Source organism: Camelus dromedarius, chromosome 25, assembly GCF_036321535.1.
Source record: "Camelus dromedarius isolate mCamDro1 chromosome 25, mCamDro1.pat, whole genome shotgun sequence".
NCBI classification, from domain to species: domain Eukaryota; kingdom Metazoa; phylum Chordata; class Mammalia; order Artiodactyla; family Camelidae; genus Camelus; species Camelus dromedarius.
The window spans coordinates 15,852,507-15,873,692 of record NC_087460.1 but is presented as its reverse complement, the minus strand read 5'-3'; the positions used below and the strand labels follow the sequence as shown (position 1 = coordinate 15,873,692).

General features: G+C 33.6%; 1 protein-coding gene across 6 annotated transcripts in view; it reads left to right on the top strand.

Moving 5' to 3' along the window:
* KRAS (KRAS proto-oncogene, GTPase) overlaps positions 1-21,186 on the top strand; it is a 36,643-nt gene that overhangs the window by 10,972 nt on the left and 4,485 nt on the right. For 3 of the 6 annotated variants that reach the window (XM_064479119.1, XM_031443933.2, XM_064479118.1), the window contains 3 exons: positions 8,677-8,855; positions 9,827-9,986; positions 16,895-17,018. In XM_064479119.1, coding sequence (XP_064335189.1) covers positions 8,677-8,855; positions 9,827-9,986; positions 16,895-17,014 — 459 coding nt within the window. In that variant the 3' untranslated portion in view covers positions 17,015-17,018. Of the gene's footprint in view, positions 1-8,676; positions 8,856-9,826; positions 9,987-16,894; positions 17,019-17,244; positions 17,246-20,239 lie in introns of all 6 variants that reach the window. The other 3 variants (XM_064479120.1, XM_064479117.1, XM_031443934.2) reach the window with 3 other exon arrangements.

The window sequence follows — 21,186 nt, the reverse complement described above, 5'->3', positions numbered from 1 at the left end:
CTTTTCATTTTCAAAGTATTCTTAAACCATTTAGGAAAAGATTGAGCTATTGGCTACATAAAAATTAAGACATCTTTAACAAAATTACAAGACAGGTGGAAACCTGGGAAAACTGTTCGTATCATTTATCAATCAGAAAGCTCTCCTCTTTCTGGATTAGAAAAAAGCAAACATCCAAATAGAAAAAAAAGGAGGCTAAAGATACAGATAGCCAACCTATCCACAAACACATACAAAATGATGTTGAAACATATGAAAAAACACTTCATTAAGATAGAAATGTAAGTTCAAACAATAAGCATTTAAAATTTTCATACTGACTAAGAGAGAATGATAACAGGTCTGGAAAAGTCTGGAGAAACGGGAGAAACGTGTGCACTTTATTCTATAGTGGGGCATCCGTGAGTGTATATTCTTAGAAACTTTCTGGAGGTCATCGTTTTGGCAATATGTATCAAAATGGAAACTACTTGTCGTTTGACCATGTATTCCACTTACAGAAATTTATCTGAAAGATTCAATTAGATAAATGTTTAAGATGTATACCCAGGAGTGTTTATTGCAGTGTTGTTTATAATTTTTAAAGTGGAAATAATCTACACATTCACCAGTAGGGGATGGGGAAAGTAAGTTATGGTATATCTGTACAAGTTACACAGTTGTTGAAAAGGATTCGGCAGATCGGTATATATTGACATTGATAAACTGTCCATCATGTAAGAAGCTGCACTTTGTGTGGAGTGTGATTCTAGTTATTTAAAAACAATGTGAATATGTATGTAAAATATGGTAGGACATATGCCAAACTCTCATTCTCTGTAGTGTTTTGGTTTTTAAAATGAACATCTTCTGTTTGAGAGGGAAAAATAAATCCTCATTTTTGAGGGAGAAAAGTCACTAGAGTATACTGTTAGATTACTTTATATTTACCCCTCCACAAACACACTTTTAAAGCCTTAGCACATTGGATAATACAGATGTATCTTAGATAAACTTGGTATCAGTCCAATTAAAGAATAGCTGAAGGATATATAATCCAACACATGGAAGTTACATTGGCATCTGTAATTATTAAGATGTGATCCATGATCGCTCTAGCCTCACATTCTGACCTTGGCATCAAGTGAGGGTTGGGGGAGAATGCCACATGGCTTCACCAGGTTACAGGTGTATTCCTGTCATATCCTTATTTTCAGAATCTGTTATGCTGATTTCCCTTGAGTTTATTCAGATTTTTTGAACAGTTTTATCTCTTGAATATAGTACATATTTTATTCTGTAGTCCTAAGTTAAGATTCAACACTTTATAATTACAAGTATCCATCATTTAGTAAAGAAGGCTTTGTTTTCTTTATTCTTAACTTTAATGAATGTCTTAATGAAAAATTCTGTCGTAAGAATGAGCTCTTTTAAAACACTTTTGCTCCCTCATAAATGTAGAAATCCTTCTTAAATCCCAGGGTTTTAGCTCTTTTCCCCTGGAGCTCCGTTATATTTATTTTGAAATATAGTGAATGGTTTTGGAAAAAGTAGTTCAAATGTCAATGTCCAATGGTTTTTATAAGGACAGCATATTGCTGCTGCTGTGTAGTTCCTAGTAGCCAGTAGCCTGCCTCTCCCTTTTTGGCCTATAATAGCATGTACGATATAAAATGCAAAATAATACAGTTAACTTTTTATAGCACTTGTCATTTTATAAAGGGATTTTCATGGTCTTTAATCCTAATCTGTATGCAAAGGCCTGTTCATTGTTTACCCACTTTTACAGCTAAAGGAACAGTAGTTTAGAGTAGATGAGAGATTAAGTAGTTTGCCTACACTCACACCGCAAGTAAGTGGAGTTCTGCGGCTGCCCGTGGACTGAAGATTCAGGAGTATATCTCTAGCCTAGACTTGAGCCCTGAGCATCAGACCTGTTATCAGAACTGCCTACAGGTCACAGCACCAGAACAACCCACGAACATATGGAATTCAACATGCCCCAAGCTGAACTCCTCTTTTCCTCTCCCTTCCCCTTCTGTTCCCTTCCCTAAACAGTAAGCTCTGCCATTAAAAAAGGTTGAGATATAATTTACATAACATAAAACTCATCCTCTTAAAGTGTACAGTTTGGTAGATTTTAGTATATTCACAAAGTTATGCAACCATGACCCCTGTCTAATTCAGTAACATTTTTATCACCCTGTACCAATTAGCAGTCACTTCCCAGTCCCTTCTCCTGCCAGCCGCTGGCAACCACTAACCTACTTTCTGTCTCTGGATTTGCCTATTTTGAATATTTCATATAATTGATAACACACAGGATGTGGCCTTTTGTGTCTGGCTTCTTTCATGTAGGATCATGTTTTCAAGGTTCATCCATGTTGTCACGTTTCAGTACTTCAGTCCTTTTTATGGCTGAATAGTATTCTCTTGTATGGATATTTATTTATATGTTCATCAGTTGATGGGCATTTGGATTGTTTCCTCCTTTTGGCTATTTTGAGTAACACTCCTGTTAACATTGCTGTAAGCAATGAATGAGGGTTGTTCTGTCACTTTTACCCAGTGTTTCTCAGAACTCTTTGATCTCCATCTTACTGTTGTTGCCTTAGTTCAGATTCTATCATTTCTTGTAAAAGTTTCCTAAACTCACCTCCCAGCCTCCTGTCTGGTCTCTTTCTATAATTTGTCATAATAATGCTACCAGTGAACCTTCTCAGTCTGATCTTCCCTACTGTCTAAAAACATTTCAATGATTTAGTATAAGATGAAGCTCAAAACTCCTTACTATAGCATATAAGACCTTCGTAAGTTGGCCTTGTCCAGTTTCATGTCTTTGTGCATTCTCTTTGCTTCTTCCTGCCTGGAGTGGTCCTCCTGTCTTTCTTAATTCACATAACCAAAGTTGATCTCTTCTTCCTGTTTGCCACCATTGTACTTTGTATTGCATGCATTTCATTGTGTTTTAATTACTTGTTTACATTCTTATCTCTTCCATCAAATCTAGCTCCTTAAACTCAGAAACTTTGTAATGCCTGGCAGAGTATATGACACATAGTAGATTTTTAGTAACTATTCTTATGATGCAAGGGAGAATGGAGTAAATAGGTGAATAATAAATCAGCCTGTGTTTAAATATCCCAAATTCAATACAATATGTGGCCGTGTCTCTTTCCTATTGTAATTCTAACATAACCAGGCTAATAATGTACACCTTTCTAGCTGTCTTTTGAGAACTAGCTGTGTACAGCAACTTTTGATGGTTTATAACCAATAGTGTGGAATACATCATTCTGTGATAGATTCAAATAATCTTTCAGGAGAGTAACAAAATACTTGAGCATTAAGAGAGTAAAAGTAAGTTGCTCATTTTTTTCTATAGCTGTTATTCAGCAGTACATGAAAAGTACTTGTAATACTTCACACAGTAAGAAAATCTTAACATTTCAAAAGTAAATCCTCAAATAATACTTTAGCTGACATTTTCAGCAGTCCTGTTGATATTTACAAGAGTATCTGATGTAATCAGAGGCATGAAGATGGAGATTAAATGGGATAAGGCTTGTAATATGCTTATCACAGTATCTGACGTATAAATAAGGGCTCAGTAAATGTTGGCTGTCGTAATTACTATTAACAGTAACATGATTGCCTTTAGTAAGTTACTAATTTCTTTAGGTCTTTACTCTAGTATGTCTAACCATGTCAAGGTTAACTGCCTGGGTTGGAAAACTAAGTTGAGTCTGTTAAAAGATGAACATACCGAGTAACTTGGTTACTATTAATTATAATAGAAAAACAGCAAAATGATGTCCTGGTCAATGAGTTTATCTTATTCTTGAGTAATGTAGTCCTAACTTTCAAATTTCTCCAGTGGGTCTAGAGATAAGTTTCTGTACATAGAACAACACTTAAAGGCATGTTAATGAACTGGAAAACACTTAAAAATTACATAAGTCAGCACAAGAAAGACAAAAATTCCAAATTGGCAAAGGACACAGGTAATGGGAATAAATATGAAAATATAAAGAAGAAAAACTGTATAATATTATTAGTCCTCAGAGAAATAGATATTAAAGCGATAGGGGTTTTGGGCCTAACAAGATGACAAAAATAAAAATATAAAACTCATTGTTGAGTGAGTGGTGATGAAATGGGTACAGTCTTAATGCTATGTGGAAAAGTAACACAATAGTAATACAATCTGTTGTTTATATTTTTACATTAAAGGTAATGTAAAACTTTTTCATGTATAAAACTTGTATTAATACCTTTATTAAAATACTCAATATGTTATAATTTTAAAATTTACAACTTCATTGTTTTAATATAATTTACAGTATCTTTAACTTGTGTTTACTTGGACTGATTTATAGTGTCTGCATTTATTTACATTGAATGGATTTATTCATTTGTTCAACAGACAGTACTGATTACCTACTGTGTTCAAGGCTGCCACACACATGGTGCATAGTGGTGAGCAAAACAGATGTGAGCCCAACCATCATGGAGTTTAAAGCCGAGTAGGGGATGTAGACTTGAACAATTACACGTAAATACACAGTTAGAAATTACAATATGACCACCAGCTGCTATGTGGAGAATTTATTGTAAGGGTAGCAGCAGGGATCCCTGCTAGGAAGCAGTGGCAGGAGACTGCATGACACAGGATTACCTTGGACTAGGGTGGTGACGGTCAGTGCTTGGATTTGGAGCATTTTTTGAAAAAGAGATAAATGGCATAAGATTGTGGACATTAAATGCTTTTTTTTTTTTTGGTAAGATATTTTAGGATGCCATGTTGAATGTATCTATTGTAATAACTATCATTTTTAAAAAAACAGACCAACCATATTTCCTTAGCATCTTTTACCAGAAGCGGCATTGACTGTGTGAAAGGCTGTGACCAGCCCTGTGGCTCTTGATACGTGCTGCACTTGCTTTCTAGAAGGATTGTACCTGTTTATCACCAGAAGTGTCTGGCTTCTGTCTACACTTAACTTTTGCATACCACAGTATATGTTATTTAGAAACGGCTTTTTCCCCCCCTACAAATAAATAAAATAGTACTTTAGTTGGGAGTAAAGGGAAATACATGGAATAACTTTCCTTCATTTAATATTGTATTACATTGAGTTAGTTTTTAGGTGGCTTGCTTTTATCCTTGTTTCCAAAAGATGTTAATAACCTATGTACCTGATATAAAAGTTTATTCTATTTGAAAGACTGGAAATGACACTAATTAAAAATGTGAAGTCTTAATCCTGTTCTTGCTCTGTCTTTAACTAGTTTCATTGTAGAATCTATGTGGTTTTAAACTGATTAGGCTTTGACAGCCTGTGCTTTCTCAGTGACGATTTTTTTTTAAAGTATTAAAGTAAAATGTGTTGAGAATATTTAGATTTGTGAAAAGGTATTTTGCTAGCTGAGAGCAGGAGATGGCAAACTTCTGTAAAAGGTCACTTGGGTATTTGTCACATACTCTTTTTTGTTTTTAAACAACCATTTAAAAACATGAAAACTCTTCTTGGTTCATAGGCTATACAAAAACAGGTGGCCAGGATTTGGCCTGTGGGCAGTAGCTTGCTGTACCCTTATTTAGACTCCAGTCTTGGGAAAGATTCTACATTGGTGCATAATTTTTTTCTACCTCCTTATACTTCTTTTGTCAATGGGTAACCTGAAGTTGAAACAAAATCTTTAGTATTTACATATCATTTTTGTTATGCTTGTTATCTGCTTTGCCTTAAAAAGTGTTAGTTCTTTTCAGATCATACCTCTCCATTTAACACTTTTGTTCTTAAGTTTTTACCGAGTTGCACTGCCTTTTTATATAGCTCAGTGACTGTGCTTCTAAGGGTGACTCTAGTTAAAATTAACTTGGGAAATAACTGAATTTTTAACCTAAACCTATTATTTGTGATCTGTAGATTGCTCCTCGTTGTTTATAGGTAGGTTGTAGATTACTTTTTTCAGTAACAGAACTTTGCTGTCAATTTAGGATTTAGAAGGGAACAGATAACAGGAATGAATAGGGACTGCTTTTCCAGTTTCTCAGTCCCTTTGATGGAGTGCTCATGGGAATATATTATGAAATGCATGCAGAAACTACTAATACTCCACATTATATGCTTTTGAAACACAAAGTGTTTGAAAATTTTGTAAATGGGAGTTTATTGAGGTATATGTACATCTTGGAGGTGATATCCACGGGCAGATGGTGAGTAATCCCCCAGGCATGCCTTAGGTAGAGATTTGTGTGGCTTAGAAAGTATAATCCTTAATTTTATTGTTGATAGAAAATTTTAAAGGCTGAAGAAACTATCAGCCTTAAGGTTAACGTAAGCTAGTGTTGGCACTTGAGGAACGTGAGGGGACAGCAGTAGGTAAGGAAAAGGCATCTTGGGTCTGTTTTACATGCTTAGTAGCCTCCCCTGGGTAATGAATGGATTGACTCTAAGATACTGTCCTCTGCTCTCCATTTCCCCTCTTTCATTATACTTCAAAACACTGCTTTTCAATTTCTAGTATACAGGAATTCTTTTAAGTAGTTAATTAAGGGAATAAGCTAAAATAAAATGTCAACCAAATGTTCACATCCTTAGTCAAGAGTTTCTTATTTAGAAAATTAAGTAAATATTCATTCTTTTTTTCTGACTGGTGAGATCATTTTTATTATGGGCAATTTTAAATATAGTTTACTTTAAAAGATAAACAGAAGATCCTAGTCTAGTATGGCAATCTTTTCACAGTTTTTAAAATTAAAAGCTAAAGAAAGAAATGCATTTAATGTAATATCTATATTACCCTCCCCAAAAAAAAGATAAACAAGAGATGAGTTATTTCTTAAATTAATGATCTCCATCAGAGACATACCCTTTGTTAACATTTTGATGGATGTACCATCAGTTTTGTAATGTATGTATGGATACATTTATACTGATATGTAGAGATATTTTATTGGGATCATGCTACATACGTATCTTTGTATTCTCCTTATACTGGAAACATTTTTCAAACATTTTACCAAAAGCTTGATTTTAAATGACCACCTTTTAAATGATAGGTCTATAAAGTAATTTATGAATTAAGGGTGGAACAATAAGAAACAGTGTCCTTAGGTTTATACTTTATACCCCTTATCAGCCCTGCCTCTGATTCTATGACTACACATGGCACCAGCCGTTTCCTTATTTTTTGAAGCCTATTTTGGCAGAGGGTGTGTGAAACCTTGTAGTCATAAGTATTAATCAGAAGTCTCAGATTTTCAATTCCAGATTGTTACGTTACCCACCCTCTTTCCTTTACTCCATCTTGAGAGCTGCGTAGTCTCTAAGATACCGTCTCTTCCTCCTTCCTTCCACCTGCCTCTCTTTTTACTAGAGGCCTCCCAGGATTTGCAGACAGGTCATTCTCTTTAACTTTATCATAGTATCCATCTGGCTGTTAAATGTTCCCAGGACTTCAGAAATGGATAAATAAGGGTGTTAAAATTCTCTGTATTGACCATTCTCTTACGTATTCCCTAGGCTGGAAGTAAAATTAATGCATGGTAACTGTGAATTGCTTGATTTTTCTTGCCATCTAAATCATCCAGAATAAAAGAGTTAGTAGAGCTGTCTCATTTTGTAATAATTATTTTCCTTTATAGAGAATTTGGGTCTTTTTGTTATGAATATGGAGATTTACATTGTTGGATCTCTGTATAACACCTTTTTAAAAAAAACTTATTTTTAACTGCCATAAGATACACATTTATATATAATATATATACATTATATATAATATACCTTTATATATATAATTTATCATTGCAGCCATTTTAAGTGTACAATCTAGTGGCATTAAGTAAATTCACAGTATTGGACAACCATTAGCTCTGTTTCCAGAACTTTCTCACCATCCCAAACTGACACTCTATGCCCATTAAATAATAACTTTCCAACTGCCCTCTCCCCCAGCCCCAGGAACCTCTATTCTACTTTCTGTCTCTGTGACTTTACATAGTCTAGGTATCTCAATATAAGTGGAATCATAGAATGGTTGTCCTTCTGTGTCTAACTTTTTTACTTGGCATAATGTTATCAAGGTTCATCCCTATTGTAGCATATATCAGAACTCCATTCCTTTTTATGGCTAAATAATATTCCTGTGTGTGTGTGTGTGTGTGTGTGTGTGTGTGTGTGTGTGTGTGTCCGTGTGTGCCCCCACGTGCACGTGTTTATCCATTCATCTGTTTAATAAACACTTGGGTGGTTTCTACATTTTAGCTATTATAAAATATGCTGCTGTGACCATTGGCATACACGGGTTTGGGTTTCTGCTTTCGGTTCTTCTATTTGTATATCGGGGAATGGGATTGCTGGATTTTATGGTACTTCTGTGTGTGACTTTTTGTTCTCTGTATCCTCGCTAGCACTTGTTATTTTCTTTCTTTTTTTTTTAAGTAGCCATCCTAATGGGTATAAAGTGATAACTCATTTTGATTTGTATTTCCTAAGTGATGTTAGGTATCTTTTCAAGTGCTTATTGGCCATTTATGTATTTTCTTTGGAGATTTGCCTATTCAAGTACTTTGCCCAGTTTTGAATTGGGTTGTTTTGTTTGTTTGTTTGTTCCAGAGTTGTGTCTAACATCTTTCTTAAAAATAAAAGGTGCGCCATAATAATCCAGACTGTGTTTCTCCCTTCTCAGGATTCCTACAGGAAACAAGTAGTAATTGATGGAGAAACCTGTCTCTTGGATATTCTCGACACAGCAGGTCAAGAGGAGTACAGTGCAATGAGGGACCAGTACATGAGGACTGGGGAGGGCTTTCTTTGTGTATTTGCCATAAATAATACTAAGTCATTTGAAGATATTCACCATTATAGGTGGGTTTAAGTTGAATAAAATAGACACTGAGGGGTAATTGTATCTTCCACTTATTGAGTCTTTGCTAACTGCCATGCACAAGTTATCTAATTTAAATTTTAAAATAATTTTTATGAGGTAGGTAATATCCCTGTTTTAGAAATGAAGTTCTTAAGGATTAGAGCAATTGTGTAACTTGTTCTGGATCACATGGTAGTAGTGATGGAATTGAAACGTAGGCCCATTTGACTCTAAAACCTGTGCTCTTTACCATGCTATACTGGAGAAACAAGGCTTTAAGCTAGATCCATCATAAAAATAAAAACCATGAACAAAAATGTGAAAAAGTCATTGAGATGGTGCCTTAAATTTAGGTGCCGAATAGTATATTTAGTATAGAATTCCTTGGAATCGGATAAATGTTGGCCTTAGATAATTAAGGAAAAAAGCTTAACTCTGAAGTTGTAAGATTGAAGTGTTAGAACAATACAGTATTTAAAGAATCTGAGAAATTTGCATAAAACCATCTACTTTTAATAAAATAATTGTCCAATAGATATCAGAATCTTTCCACTTGGTGCTCTTTTTTTAAAGAATGGAATGTGAAGATTATGTTTATGTTATAATTCGTATTTTTAAAAAAACTTTTTAATTCTACATATACATTTAACAACATATATAGTATATGTTTCTAAGATTAAATTTTTTTAAATTAGGTGTAACACTCTTTTGGCCTAGAATCGTTCAATATTTCTGTTTTATCCTTCTGACCTACCTGCATATGAACCTACTGGATTGTAGTTTTACTATATTTCTAGGTATTTGATCTTTCAAGGGACACAGAGAAAAATAACTTGAAGGAGGAGAAAGGAAAATTTGGTGTGATGGGAACTAGGTCTTTTAGCCATATTTTATGAGATGAAGTTGGACAATTTTTGAAAGGTTTTTGTTACTAATTCTTCTGCTATAACTTTTTTTTCTTCCTCCCCAGAGAACAAATAAAAAGAGTTAAAGACTCTGAAGATGTACCTATGGTCCTAGTAGGAAATAAATGTGATTTGCCTTCTAGAACAGTAGACACAAAACAGGCTCAGGACTTAGCAAGAAGTTATGGAATTCCCTTCATTGAAACATCAGCAAAAACAAGACAGGTAAGTAAAACTGTAATAAATACAAACCTCTTCTCTGCAGACTATTTTATGTGATTTTAATCATTAATCATCATTTACTATTACATATTTTAATATTGTCATTTGGGGCCAGGAGGGCAAGAACATTAATACACATACTTGATAGCATTATTGTTATATCAGTTGATATAATTTGTCAGTTTTTTTTCTATTATACTAAAATAGGAAATGAAACAATATTTATTTGGTAAATGTTCTCTTAAGGATGTGGGAGGCAGCCCTTTTTACTCCAGTGCCTGTGGTATTATTTTTGGCTTTGGTTTCTTTCTACACTGAACTTTTTTCTTCAACTCAGCACATCTTATATTCAAGATTCAAGAAATGTGGGAATTTTCTTTTTTTTTTACTGTTATATTTATAAAGTCAAAGAACAAGGAAACAAATTTTGAGTTTCCTATTTTAGAAGTGCTTTTAAGAGTATTATGTCGTATGTTTTCTAGACTGAATTTTGTTGTATTTGAAGAATTTTACTCTGGTAGAATTTTTGTAAGGATTTATTTATTTTTGAAGAAAGTTTTATTAAAGCAAGAGAATATTTAAAAATTTTTCATTTACTGTGTTGTTCTGATAAAAAATATTGCCAGCTTGGTCCTGAATTTTTCAAAAACTATCTTTATGTTAAAAGTAGCTTTTTCTCTAGGTAAAATAAAATAATTGGTATTATTTAACCTATTTGTATGAAATAAGAGTTTAACATATAGAAAAAAATCCTAGAAAGGAATATGTAAGGTTATGATGGGATACTAATATGTTCCACACAATATGGAACCTTTTATGGGGCCTTGCCATATGTGCAACTATGAGCCCAGAAAACCAGTTTCATGGAATTTAACTTCATAATGCTAGAAGCTGAAAACTGATGAACATCTTGTTACATGGTTTAACTGACAAAAACACACTCTAGACCTTTCACTAAATTTTATAAAGGGGGAAATACTTTAAAGTAAACCATCATTCAGCTAGTATGTATGTCTGTTTCCCTAGTGGAAGATCACATGTACCACTTTCTAGTTGTGCAAATTTGATACACAGTGAAAAAAAAAAAAGAATTCTATTTTAAGTTTTCATTTTGGGATTAAAAGCTGAATTTCTGGGGTGTTTGATCATAGTATAGATATCTCATTCTAAAATCTGATTTATAAGTTAAAGAAGTATTTGGTATATACATTATTTCACTTTACTTTGGAGGAATTAAAATTTCATTCATATCATTCCCAGGTCCCAAAGACTGGGTAAAGGTTTGGTTTTCGTCTTCTTTGTACTGGTCTTCTCTGACTTTGATTTCCCTTAGGAGGTACTCAGAAAACATGATTATAGTGTTACAACTTTTTCTCCCATTTGCGTATGAAAAATTTTCAGATATATAATTGAAGGAATTTTATTGAAAACATTTACAAACCTACTATCTAGAATATACCATAAATATTTTATTAACTTGCATTATTTGCAACTTTTAAAAGATACCTTTTAGACTAGCGAACATGTTAGTTTACATTTTCTAAAGAAAAGAAAAAAAATCTAAGGGACTTGGCCTAATGTTGTAAAGGGCTGCAAATAAAGCAGTGCTTCTCATACTTCAATACGCATATGAATCAACTGGGCTTCCTACTCAGATCCAGATTCTAATTCTGAATTAGAATTAGGGTCTAGGTTGAACCTGTGATTCTGCATTTTTAGCAAGCTCTCAGGTGTTGCTCACTTTGGTACGTGGGCTACATTTGCAATAGAAAGGCAATAAAGGGCAGTAAAAGGAAGTCTTGTTATTCCTACAGTGTTGCCCTCCCCTTCTCATTCTGTAAGAGCCTAAGGAGCTGTATCTTCTTTCCTAGTTGTATGGTTACTACCTCAGAAGTATTGCTTATTCTTAGTGTTTGATGTTAGTGCTTTAACATACCCCAGCATCATAACTAATCAGAAGAATACCTGGTTTCCTTTTAAAATAGATGTTTAGGTTTTATACTGGTTTTGTGGGGGGGTGGGGGGGATAGGGAACGGGATATAGTATGTGTGATACCAGTGGATTAACTTAAATTTGCTTTGTAGACATTTTTTATGGATTGTTAAAATATAAGGAATACTTGTACTTTATTTCTTAACCTTCTGTCACTCAGCTTTTCTTGTATTTAAATCCTGTTTCATTGATACTGTTATGTAATTTATGTTGCTAGATTATAATCAGATATTTAGTTTCTGATCTTTGATTTTTTTCTCTTTATTACATGGACTTGTTGATTTGCCTTTCAAAAGTTTATTCATCTTTCTCTGTTGAAATTAACTTGATATTTGCATGCTTTTGGAAGACTTTAAAGAGCTATTCCAAGTAACTGAGAAAATGATATATGTAAATTTCCATAAATTTTACATCCCCAGATTTTGTGAAAATTTGAAGCCCTATTTTCTGCAGTGTTTTATTGTGCATCTGCTATTTATTATTCAAACAAAATAAATATGCTTATCCTTGTTGCATTTAATCAGCAGCTACTTGCTTCACGCCCTAAGTTTTGGTCTTGAGCATGAACTTAAAATACAAACAACAGAAAGTTATATTCAAGTCAGCAGGAACAGGACATTCATTTAGAACTTTTGGTAGATATAAGTCAGGGGCTGGCTGACTTTTTCTGCGAAAGGCCAGATGGTAAATAATTTAGGCTTTGTGAGCCACAGGTGGTATCTGTTGCATTTTTTTTCTTACAAACTTTTAAAAATGCGGAAACCATGCTAAGCTTGTGGCCAGTACAGAAGTACAGGCGGTGGCTGCACTGGGCTTGCAGGTTACAGTGTGCTGGTCATTGACCGTCTGGGGAGCTGTGTTCTTTGACTAGACGTGGGAAGTTAGGTCAGACTTAAATTTTACAGGTGAACATTAGTAATTTTAAAGTAAAACATGTATTCTGTGAAAGAGAAATAGTTTTGCTATGGCTTTTTTAAGGTAAGGGTTGCAGACTATATATTTTACCAACTTAATTAGTTTCTTATTTTAAAAAGCCCATTATATGGCTAGAATATGATAAATTCTATTTTTTAACCATCATTTTAGTCCACATCCAAAAGGCCACTGGTTTTTACTTTCTGCCAGTATGCTGTTTGTGGCCCCTATGTTCCTAGTGTATAAAGACTGCTACCTGGTTCACGTTTATCTGGGCAGTTACGAGGTGACATTTTCCTGGCCTCTTTGGACAGTGCATGGCAGTGTTGGCAAAGGCTCTTGAAACCAAAACACTGACACCATGGTAATGAGCTGTGTGTTTTCCAGTCTGCTAAAATCAAAAGTGGGGAGCATTCAGTAAAGTGGATGACAAAAGCAGAATTCTCTGAGTATCTGCCACTCGCGATTCAGCTTTTTGCTCTCTGGACATCTCAATTTGAGCATAAGATGAAAACTTGTTTTATGAACTTAAAAATATTGAGTGATTAATTTTCTGGTTTTTGCTGTTAATTTCTAGATACTTAAAATTAATTGTTAGAAGACCTCCATTAAAGAAAGCTCATAAGCAAATAGTTTTCACAGAGCAAACTTAACAAAAACACTTCCTTATATGCCATATTTCTTTGTTTAATAGTAGTTGGGTTTGTGTACATAAGATCAGTATTTTGAGCCTCAGCTTTTCACGAGTTAAAAGTAGGTAAAACAGTTACTGAGCAGCTGCTGGGCACCCACTTTATAGCCTCCCAAATAATGATATTGTTGCATTTCAGTGGCTCCTGAGATGGGTTATCATTGGGCAAGGTTTCTTTCCCGTTCAGCAGAGTGAAGTTGCTTTTTAGAATACATCTTGTTCCCCCCATTCCTCTCCCTCAAGAAGGCTAGTATTCTTTCATCTGTCTACAGTTTGGGTATTTGAAGTGTTATTTATTTCCTTGAAAGAGTTTTTGCAGATAATGAGCCATTCAACTGGAACAAACGCTTGTTTAAAATTAAATGGCTTAGTGAAAGTGTTATAGGCACCAGGTATAGAATGGTGTTATTCGTTCGTTCTTTCTCCTGTACTGGGAATGCTCTATTTCTATAGTCTCACGGTATGTTTTCAGATCATAGCTGAGCTGAAAATATTGTCAAATCTCTTGATTTAAAAAAATTCACATTATATGAAAAAAGGCGCTTTTGTTCCTACATGTACTTTTGTTTCAATTGTAATTCTTAAAGTTTTGATAATATTAACATTTGAAAATGAGTATACTTGGCAACAAGCCATGTTCTCAAGAATAAATCATTACATGGCAGTTAAGACCTTAGGAACTACTCATAGTGGGTATTAAACATCTGTTTTGGCTGCACTTAATCTTCTAAAATTACCTACAAATTTTGGAATATAAAACCAGTGTTCTGTGCCACTGGTTTAAGATACACAACAAGGATCAATAACGTTCTCTTGATGTCAGTATGACTTTAAAGCATATTATCAGGAAATAAGTAATTAAAGTCTGAGGAAATATGGTAAATAAATGATTCTTTAAAATCTAATTTAAATGTCTTATTAGTAAAAATGAGAAATGATAAAAGTCACTCTGGAATAACTGTTTCTCAGTGTTGTTAATTATCTTAACCTCTGAGGTCCTCATACTGAATTCTTGGTGGCGGGTAGTAATCATTTCTTTTTAATTACTGGCTTCCAATTCTCTCTGCATTGCTGGAAACAAAAATCATATATTCTGGCATTGGTGATGGGGATGTGCACACTTAAAAAGTAGACACTTTCAAACTAATTTTAGAAATGAGTTACCATCAAAATTTGCTTCTGCTAAATTAGTAGAGGACCAAACCCCTATTTTACCCCATCATAGTGTGTTTCAGTACTTTTACATTGACTTTGTGACTTTTTTAAAAACACAAATAAAAGTTTATATTACTGAAAAATATGAGCTTTACCTGGTTTATATATATATATATATTTTAATTTCTTACATTGATTTTCAAATTGAAGAGAATCATTTGTGAAAATATCTTAAATACATGCTCATGCTTTACGTTTTACATGCTTTACTAGAGCTATTTTAACACTTTAAATTATTTCTCTAATTTAAGCATGAGGATTTCTGATACATAATTTTTAAGGACTTAAGAGTAAAACAAACCCTCTCCTTGAGAATTAATGATAAATATAAAATATTAAAAATTTTGGATACAGGTACAAATGGCTATCTAATTTAAAGTACCAACATATTTAATGATTTCAGAAAATAATTGGAAATTTTAATTTTGAAGTTGGCTTAGCTAGCAAGTTGATTAAATTGATTCCATTAAAAATAGGATATAAAAATTTCCTTGGGCTATCATGCGTTTTGTATTGGATAGCTAAATTAAAAAAAAATCATAAAATGGTATAAGTAACCTGAGCGGTACATTATAATATATAATCAACATATTATTTAAATCCCTACTTCTTAACTGAAATTTTTATGAATTTTAAATTAAAATTTTACTTTAAAGGTAAATTACTGAGTCCCACTGAAGCAGTTCTTAATATATTCTTGAGATTTATAAGAATTAATATACCCTAAAGAATTGAGGTCCCCTTTTTTTCTTAACTGTTGCAGGCAGTGGATGTGCAATGACTTCAGCATGCAAAAATTAAGCCTTAGCTGTTGGTTTACTTAAGTTAATACTTAAATGGCTGATTCTCTGTGCCTAATTGAATTTAAAATTACAAACCATACTTTTGATACATACTAGTTTTTTAGGTACTGGGTCCATTTTATCACGTTTGGTTCATAGAAAGACTGCTGTTACCAATCCCAGAGAGCTAAAATGTGCCAGTCCCCGTTGTGAATCATTCATTCTTAAAATTAAAGGAACAGTTTAAGGTCAAAATTAAATGCGTAATAAAATATACCACTGACATCTTTTCCTAAACATGTCTTTCTTTTCAAAGAATGAGCACACATATTTAAGTTAGTCTGTACAACATGTAGATGAATATTTGTGTGCATTTCTCTTTTAGATGCAGGCTTCTAATTTGGTGCTGATGTTTCTCTGGGCAAACCAGCAGTACAGCTATCGGAACATTTTGTCCTCTCAGCTACCACCTAATTCTCTAGACTGGAGAGGACAATAAAACCTTGACTGAGCCCCAGACAGCCATATATGATTGTGTTTGTTTTCATAGATTTCTTTCCATCACCTTGGGCAGGAAAAGCCCCCTCTGCCCCTTCAGAGTATTTAAATTGGAATAGAACGTATGACCAGTATAGTTGAATATTGTTTTAAAAATTAATTTTTAAGACATTTCAAGATATTTTCATTTTCTGGTAAACGGTCCTCATTCAGCATTTTTATTTAAATAATGTAGTTCTCCATTCATAAAGTCCCAGTCCCAGTCTCAGTTGTGGGCCTTGGAAACTGACTGAACAGTGTTGTGATTGAAGATAGGACTTGATTCCAGTCTCTTGACCCAGCTATATTTTGAGGTATTTTGTGCGTGTGTGTTTAAACAAAGGTTAAATATCCCTTTTGCACCATTTTTCTCCTCATTCCTCACTCAGAGCAGGGGTGGGAATCAGTGGTACATAAGTCACTTGTTTTCCCAAAATCAAAGAACTACTTTAAGTCTAACTTCAGTTTAGGCTTTGATTAATTCCAGAACTAGCAAACTAAAATGACTGCACTAAGTTGATACATAGGTTCCTAATTTAAGTTTTTTTTTTTTAATTCTAATCACATTACAAAATAAAACTGACTTTAAAGAACAAACCAGGATTTAAGCCCATATTTTAAAATTGAATCCCCAGTTTCATTCAAACAATCTGATGTCTGTTTAAAAACAAATTCTCAAGTAAAGCTCATAATTTCAAACTTCTTGCACATGGCTGTCCCAATAAATTATTTTTACCAATGAAACAGACTTTAAAGAAAGTTGTGTTTTACAATGCAGAGAGTGGAGGATGCTTTCTATACATTGGTGAGAGAGATCCGACAATACAGATTGAAAAAAATCTGCAAAGAAGAAAAGACTCCTGGCTGTGTGAAAATTAAAAAATGCATTGTAATGTAATCTGGTAAGTTCAGCATATTAATTTTGGCAGAAAGCAGGTTTTTTCAAAGGTGACAAAGTAGTAACCACCTTAGAACTTACCTAGGTGTGGATTCTAATGTGAAGTATTAAAAAGTAAGAAACTTGTAGTTTGTTTCCCTGGTTAACACATTTATTTTTAATCTAATGGGAATTAATAATAATTGAGGTGTTTCTGATGACCATAGACCATTAGATGACCATTGTCACAGGGTCTAGAGAGAAGAAATGTGAGGAGCCGTACAGAGGGGCCCAGAAGGCGGGAAAGGGCCACTCTGACGGTGTGTTTTTCTTTTGGACATTCCACAAGCAAACTCCTGTTCTGTCTGTGCTTTCTGACTCAGTGGCATCGTCACTTTTTTACCCAAGTGAGAAACGTGGCAGTCTTGGGATGATTACTAAACCCCTTTTTCACCCCCATCTGGAGGCAACTACAAATCCTGTTAAGATGTTACATTCTAACTTTAGTTACATCATTGGTTCAGGCCCCTATGAGGTCTTGCTGGCACTGTTGTAACCTCTTACTTGGTTTACCTTTTGCTGCCTTCATTCACAGTGTAACCAGAGAGAGATACTTAAAAGAAACGTCATTTTCTTATCTTTAAATCTAATCACCTGTTACTATAGAGCAAAGTCTCAAGTTTCATAGCGTATATATTGCTCCTAACACCTTCCTCCCTCTTCAGCCTTTGGCCTTTTCTCTAAAAACTCCTTGCCTGAAATGTTTTTGTCCTTATGTAAATCAGTACCTCGTTATTTCTTACCTTCCCTTGAGTCTCGGCTGTTGCTCTTGTTTGGAAAGCCAGTGTTCTTAGCTCCTAGCCTTCCTGATACACTTCCATGATTGTCTAATCTCTTGTTCTCTAAGAATCTTTCTTTCAGCCCCATAGACTGGGCATAAAGCTCTGCCTGTGTGTTCCCAGTATACTGCTGGTAACTGCTCCATGCTCACCATGTTAAACTGAAATAACCCCTTTTATATTTGAGTCCTGTACGGTAAGAATCTTAGCCAGAATCATATATTTTTAATCTTTGCATGTCCATGGCCTAATGAGATTCCTGGCACACAGTAGCTGCCCAGTTGGATTTACTGAGTGAAATTTCTCAATTTCCATTGTTAAACCAACCCATATTAAATTTGGTCTTGCTCAGAAAATATTTCACTGAATTGATGCCGTAAAGTACATGCCAAAGCTTAAGATTTTGATGCATATTATTTGTAACATGTAATGTTCTGTGAGAACATGAAATAAAATTATAGAACATCATTTATTGTACTGATTAAACTAAAGGTTGGTATTCTTTATGATATGAGTTTAAATTTTGAAGTAATATATTTTCCCCAAATATAAAATAAACATCTGAATAATAGCCTAAGTTCCAAAAGATACTATGTGGTATACTGATGAACTAAACTCAGAAGAAACAAAGCGTGACTGGCATGAATTTTTATTGAGATTTGTGAATGCTTAATATTTTTTGAGTATCACTGTGTAAAGCAATATTTTAATTTAAAAGTTGTGGTAAAACAACACCATGATGTAGTCTGAAAAGTAAAACATTTAAAAATAATAGTAGGCTTGACCAGATTTAGGTGATAGTTTTTTTAAATTCTCTCCTCTTATTGTCTTATTAGATGATTTTAAAAGTAGAACTATTTAGAATAAGCTTTATGATTTAGTTTTTATTTAAAGCAAAGGTGAAAGCATATACTTTTCTAACATTTCTGATTTGTGCAGACTACGTTGTCAGTGACTGTGGTCTGAATGTCAGATTGTTGGGCATGATGAACCGAGTCCTTAATTTTTTCAGTGGATATGGATAGCATCTACATAAAGAAAAAAGTACTTGGGTAATACTTAAAATTTTAAACAAAATATTTTTACAGAATTAATTTGAGAAAGGTAAATATGTACAAATTAGTTTCTCTTCATCCCAAAATGATGAGTTTAAACAAAATAATTATTTGTCTTTTATGTGTTGTGAAATGATTAATTCCCACATGAAAAAAGGCATTCAATGCCCTATTTTAACATTTCCCTAATCATTGAAGTCATTAATTTTAGTGAGATTATATAAGAAGGAAAGTTCAGTGCAATATGAATGTAAAGTATTTGTCAGAATCTTAGAAGGTAACATTATCAGATTCTGCCCTCATTGTCTCCTAAATACTTATATATTGTCTTCACCTTAGGCTGTGTCTTCTCTATACCCGTCTCATGGTTCTTCATTTTATCTGCTTCCCCATTTTGGTACCATTGACATTTTTCTTCATTATAAAAGGAGTTGAAATGGGGTAGACTACATAAGGATGTGTGATCAAAGGGAATTTGTGAGGGTAGGAAACTGGAGGAGATCCTCTTTTATGATTCCATGTCATTCTAAGAGTTTATAATTATAAATTAGGCGTTGGTGAGCTATCAAATAATTACTCATTATTATATCATTGGAAGTTTTTTGCTCTTTATATGTGTTGAGGGTTAGCATGAAGGTTTATATAAAGCCTTGACTGTATTGCTGATAAGCTGTCTGACCACTTTTCCCCTTTGAGTGAAACAGAAGCATATGTTACATCAGTAGTGATACCAGAACATGAGTGAGTGCAGTCTGGGGGCTTCTTTGGGGACTTTTATTCACTGGTATTTAAACCAATAATGCTGGTGGCTCTCCTACCACTATTTCAATGTGAGCAAGCCTCTCATTCCCATTCTGTGTTTAATTCTTTAAAAATATTGGTAATACTTTTCTAAATTTTAGATCTATTGTGAAAATTAGTTAAATGTAACTTGAATGAAAATGCCCTGAACTAATTTTGTTATTATTTTGAAATATTAATTGTAGAAGATCTTAGTAATGCAGTAAAGGAGAAATGATATATCACTGTTAAATCTTCAAATTTTAAATTATTTTCAAGATAATATATAACTTAATGAATGTGTTTATATTAATATTCAACAGAGGTGGTTTAAATGAGTAAAAACCCAGTTTTCATTGCTCTTAAAGTGGCTTGATTTATACAGCTTCATTTGGTGCGTGTTTGTTCGTAAGACTCCCTCTAGTGCTAGGTTTGAAAACATTATTAGGTTAACAGGCTTTTTTTTTTTTTTTTTTGATACTACTCAGTTGAAAGATTTTAAAATATATACAGGATCAAATTTTTCTTTAATTTTTTTATTTTTCTTCTATATTTAATTTGCTTTTTAACAGTGGTATGACAAGAATTGACTTACGTATGGATCTTACAGACCAGTATTGCAGGGTTAAAATCTGCTGTCCTGCTGCCACTTTCAGAGTGCCGTTTCTCATGTTGGGTATGAATGATTAGGTTGAAAATTATTCTGACTTGAAATCACTTTTAGCCATTGTTGACTTAGATAACTTGCTTTGACCACAAATAGATGTAGGCCAAAATGACCAAATGGAAATTTCTTCGAAGATACAGCATTTGACTTTACATGGCAAACTTTTGAATACTTAATATACTAAATAAACAGAAACTTAAAAAAAAAATTTTTAAGATTGCCTCCAATTTGGCAGAGGACACCACCGTTAAAATGATGTAGCTCCTCTTCCTACAAAGAGAGGTATCACATTTTTCAAGGTAGTGTGTTTTGTGTTGTGGTCACTGGGAATTTCTCATATCAAAAGTATATGAATTGAAACTAATGCCTTAACATATATTATTTGAAAACTGAAAGCATATTATTGTTTACTTGGTAATTATTTAAATTTAATAGATTTAAATAAGTATGGAACCAAAGCTCAAACATTACAGTATTTATGAAAACAGTACATAGTTGCGTGGCTTATATCAAATGTCTAGAAACTCAGGGAGAATGGAGTATAAATACATATTCACACAAATACATACATATTTTGGCCACTATGGAAAAAATTAGTAGCAAATTAAGTTCTGGGAAAAAGTCATGTGTTAACCATGTATAAGATTCTGTGCCATTGACTTTAGTGAAAATCAGTGTTCCTATTTATATAAGCCAAATATCCATGAAGACATTTAAGAATATATTCAGTCGCCTAAAGAGAAATGTTAAGTATCCTTTCTCAATATTAATGTTTCCATTAGTAACATATCCTTCTGTTACCTGTACACCCCAAGCCATCCTGTATATTCACATTTTAATACTTGTTATTTG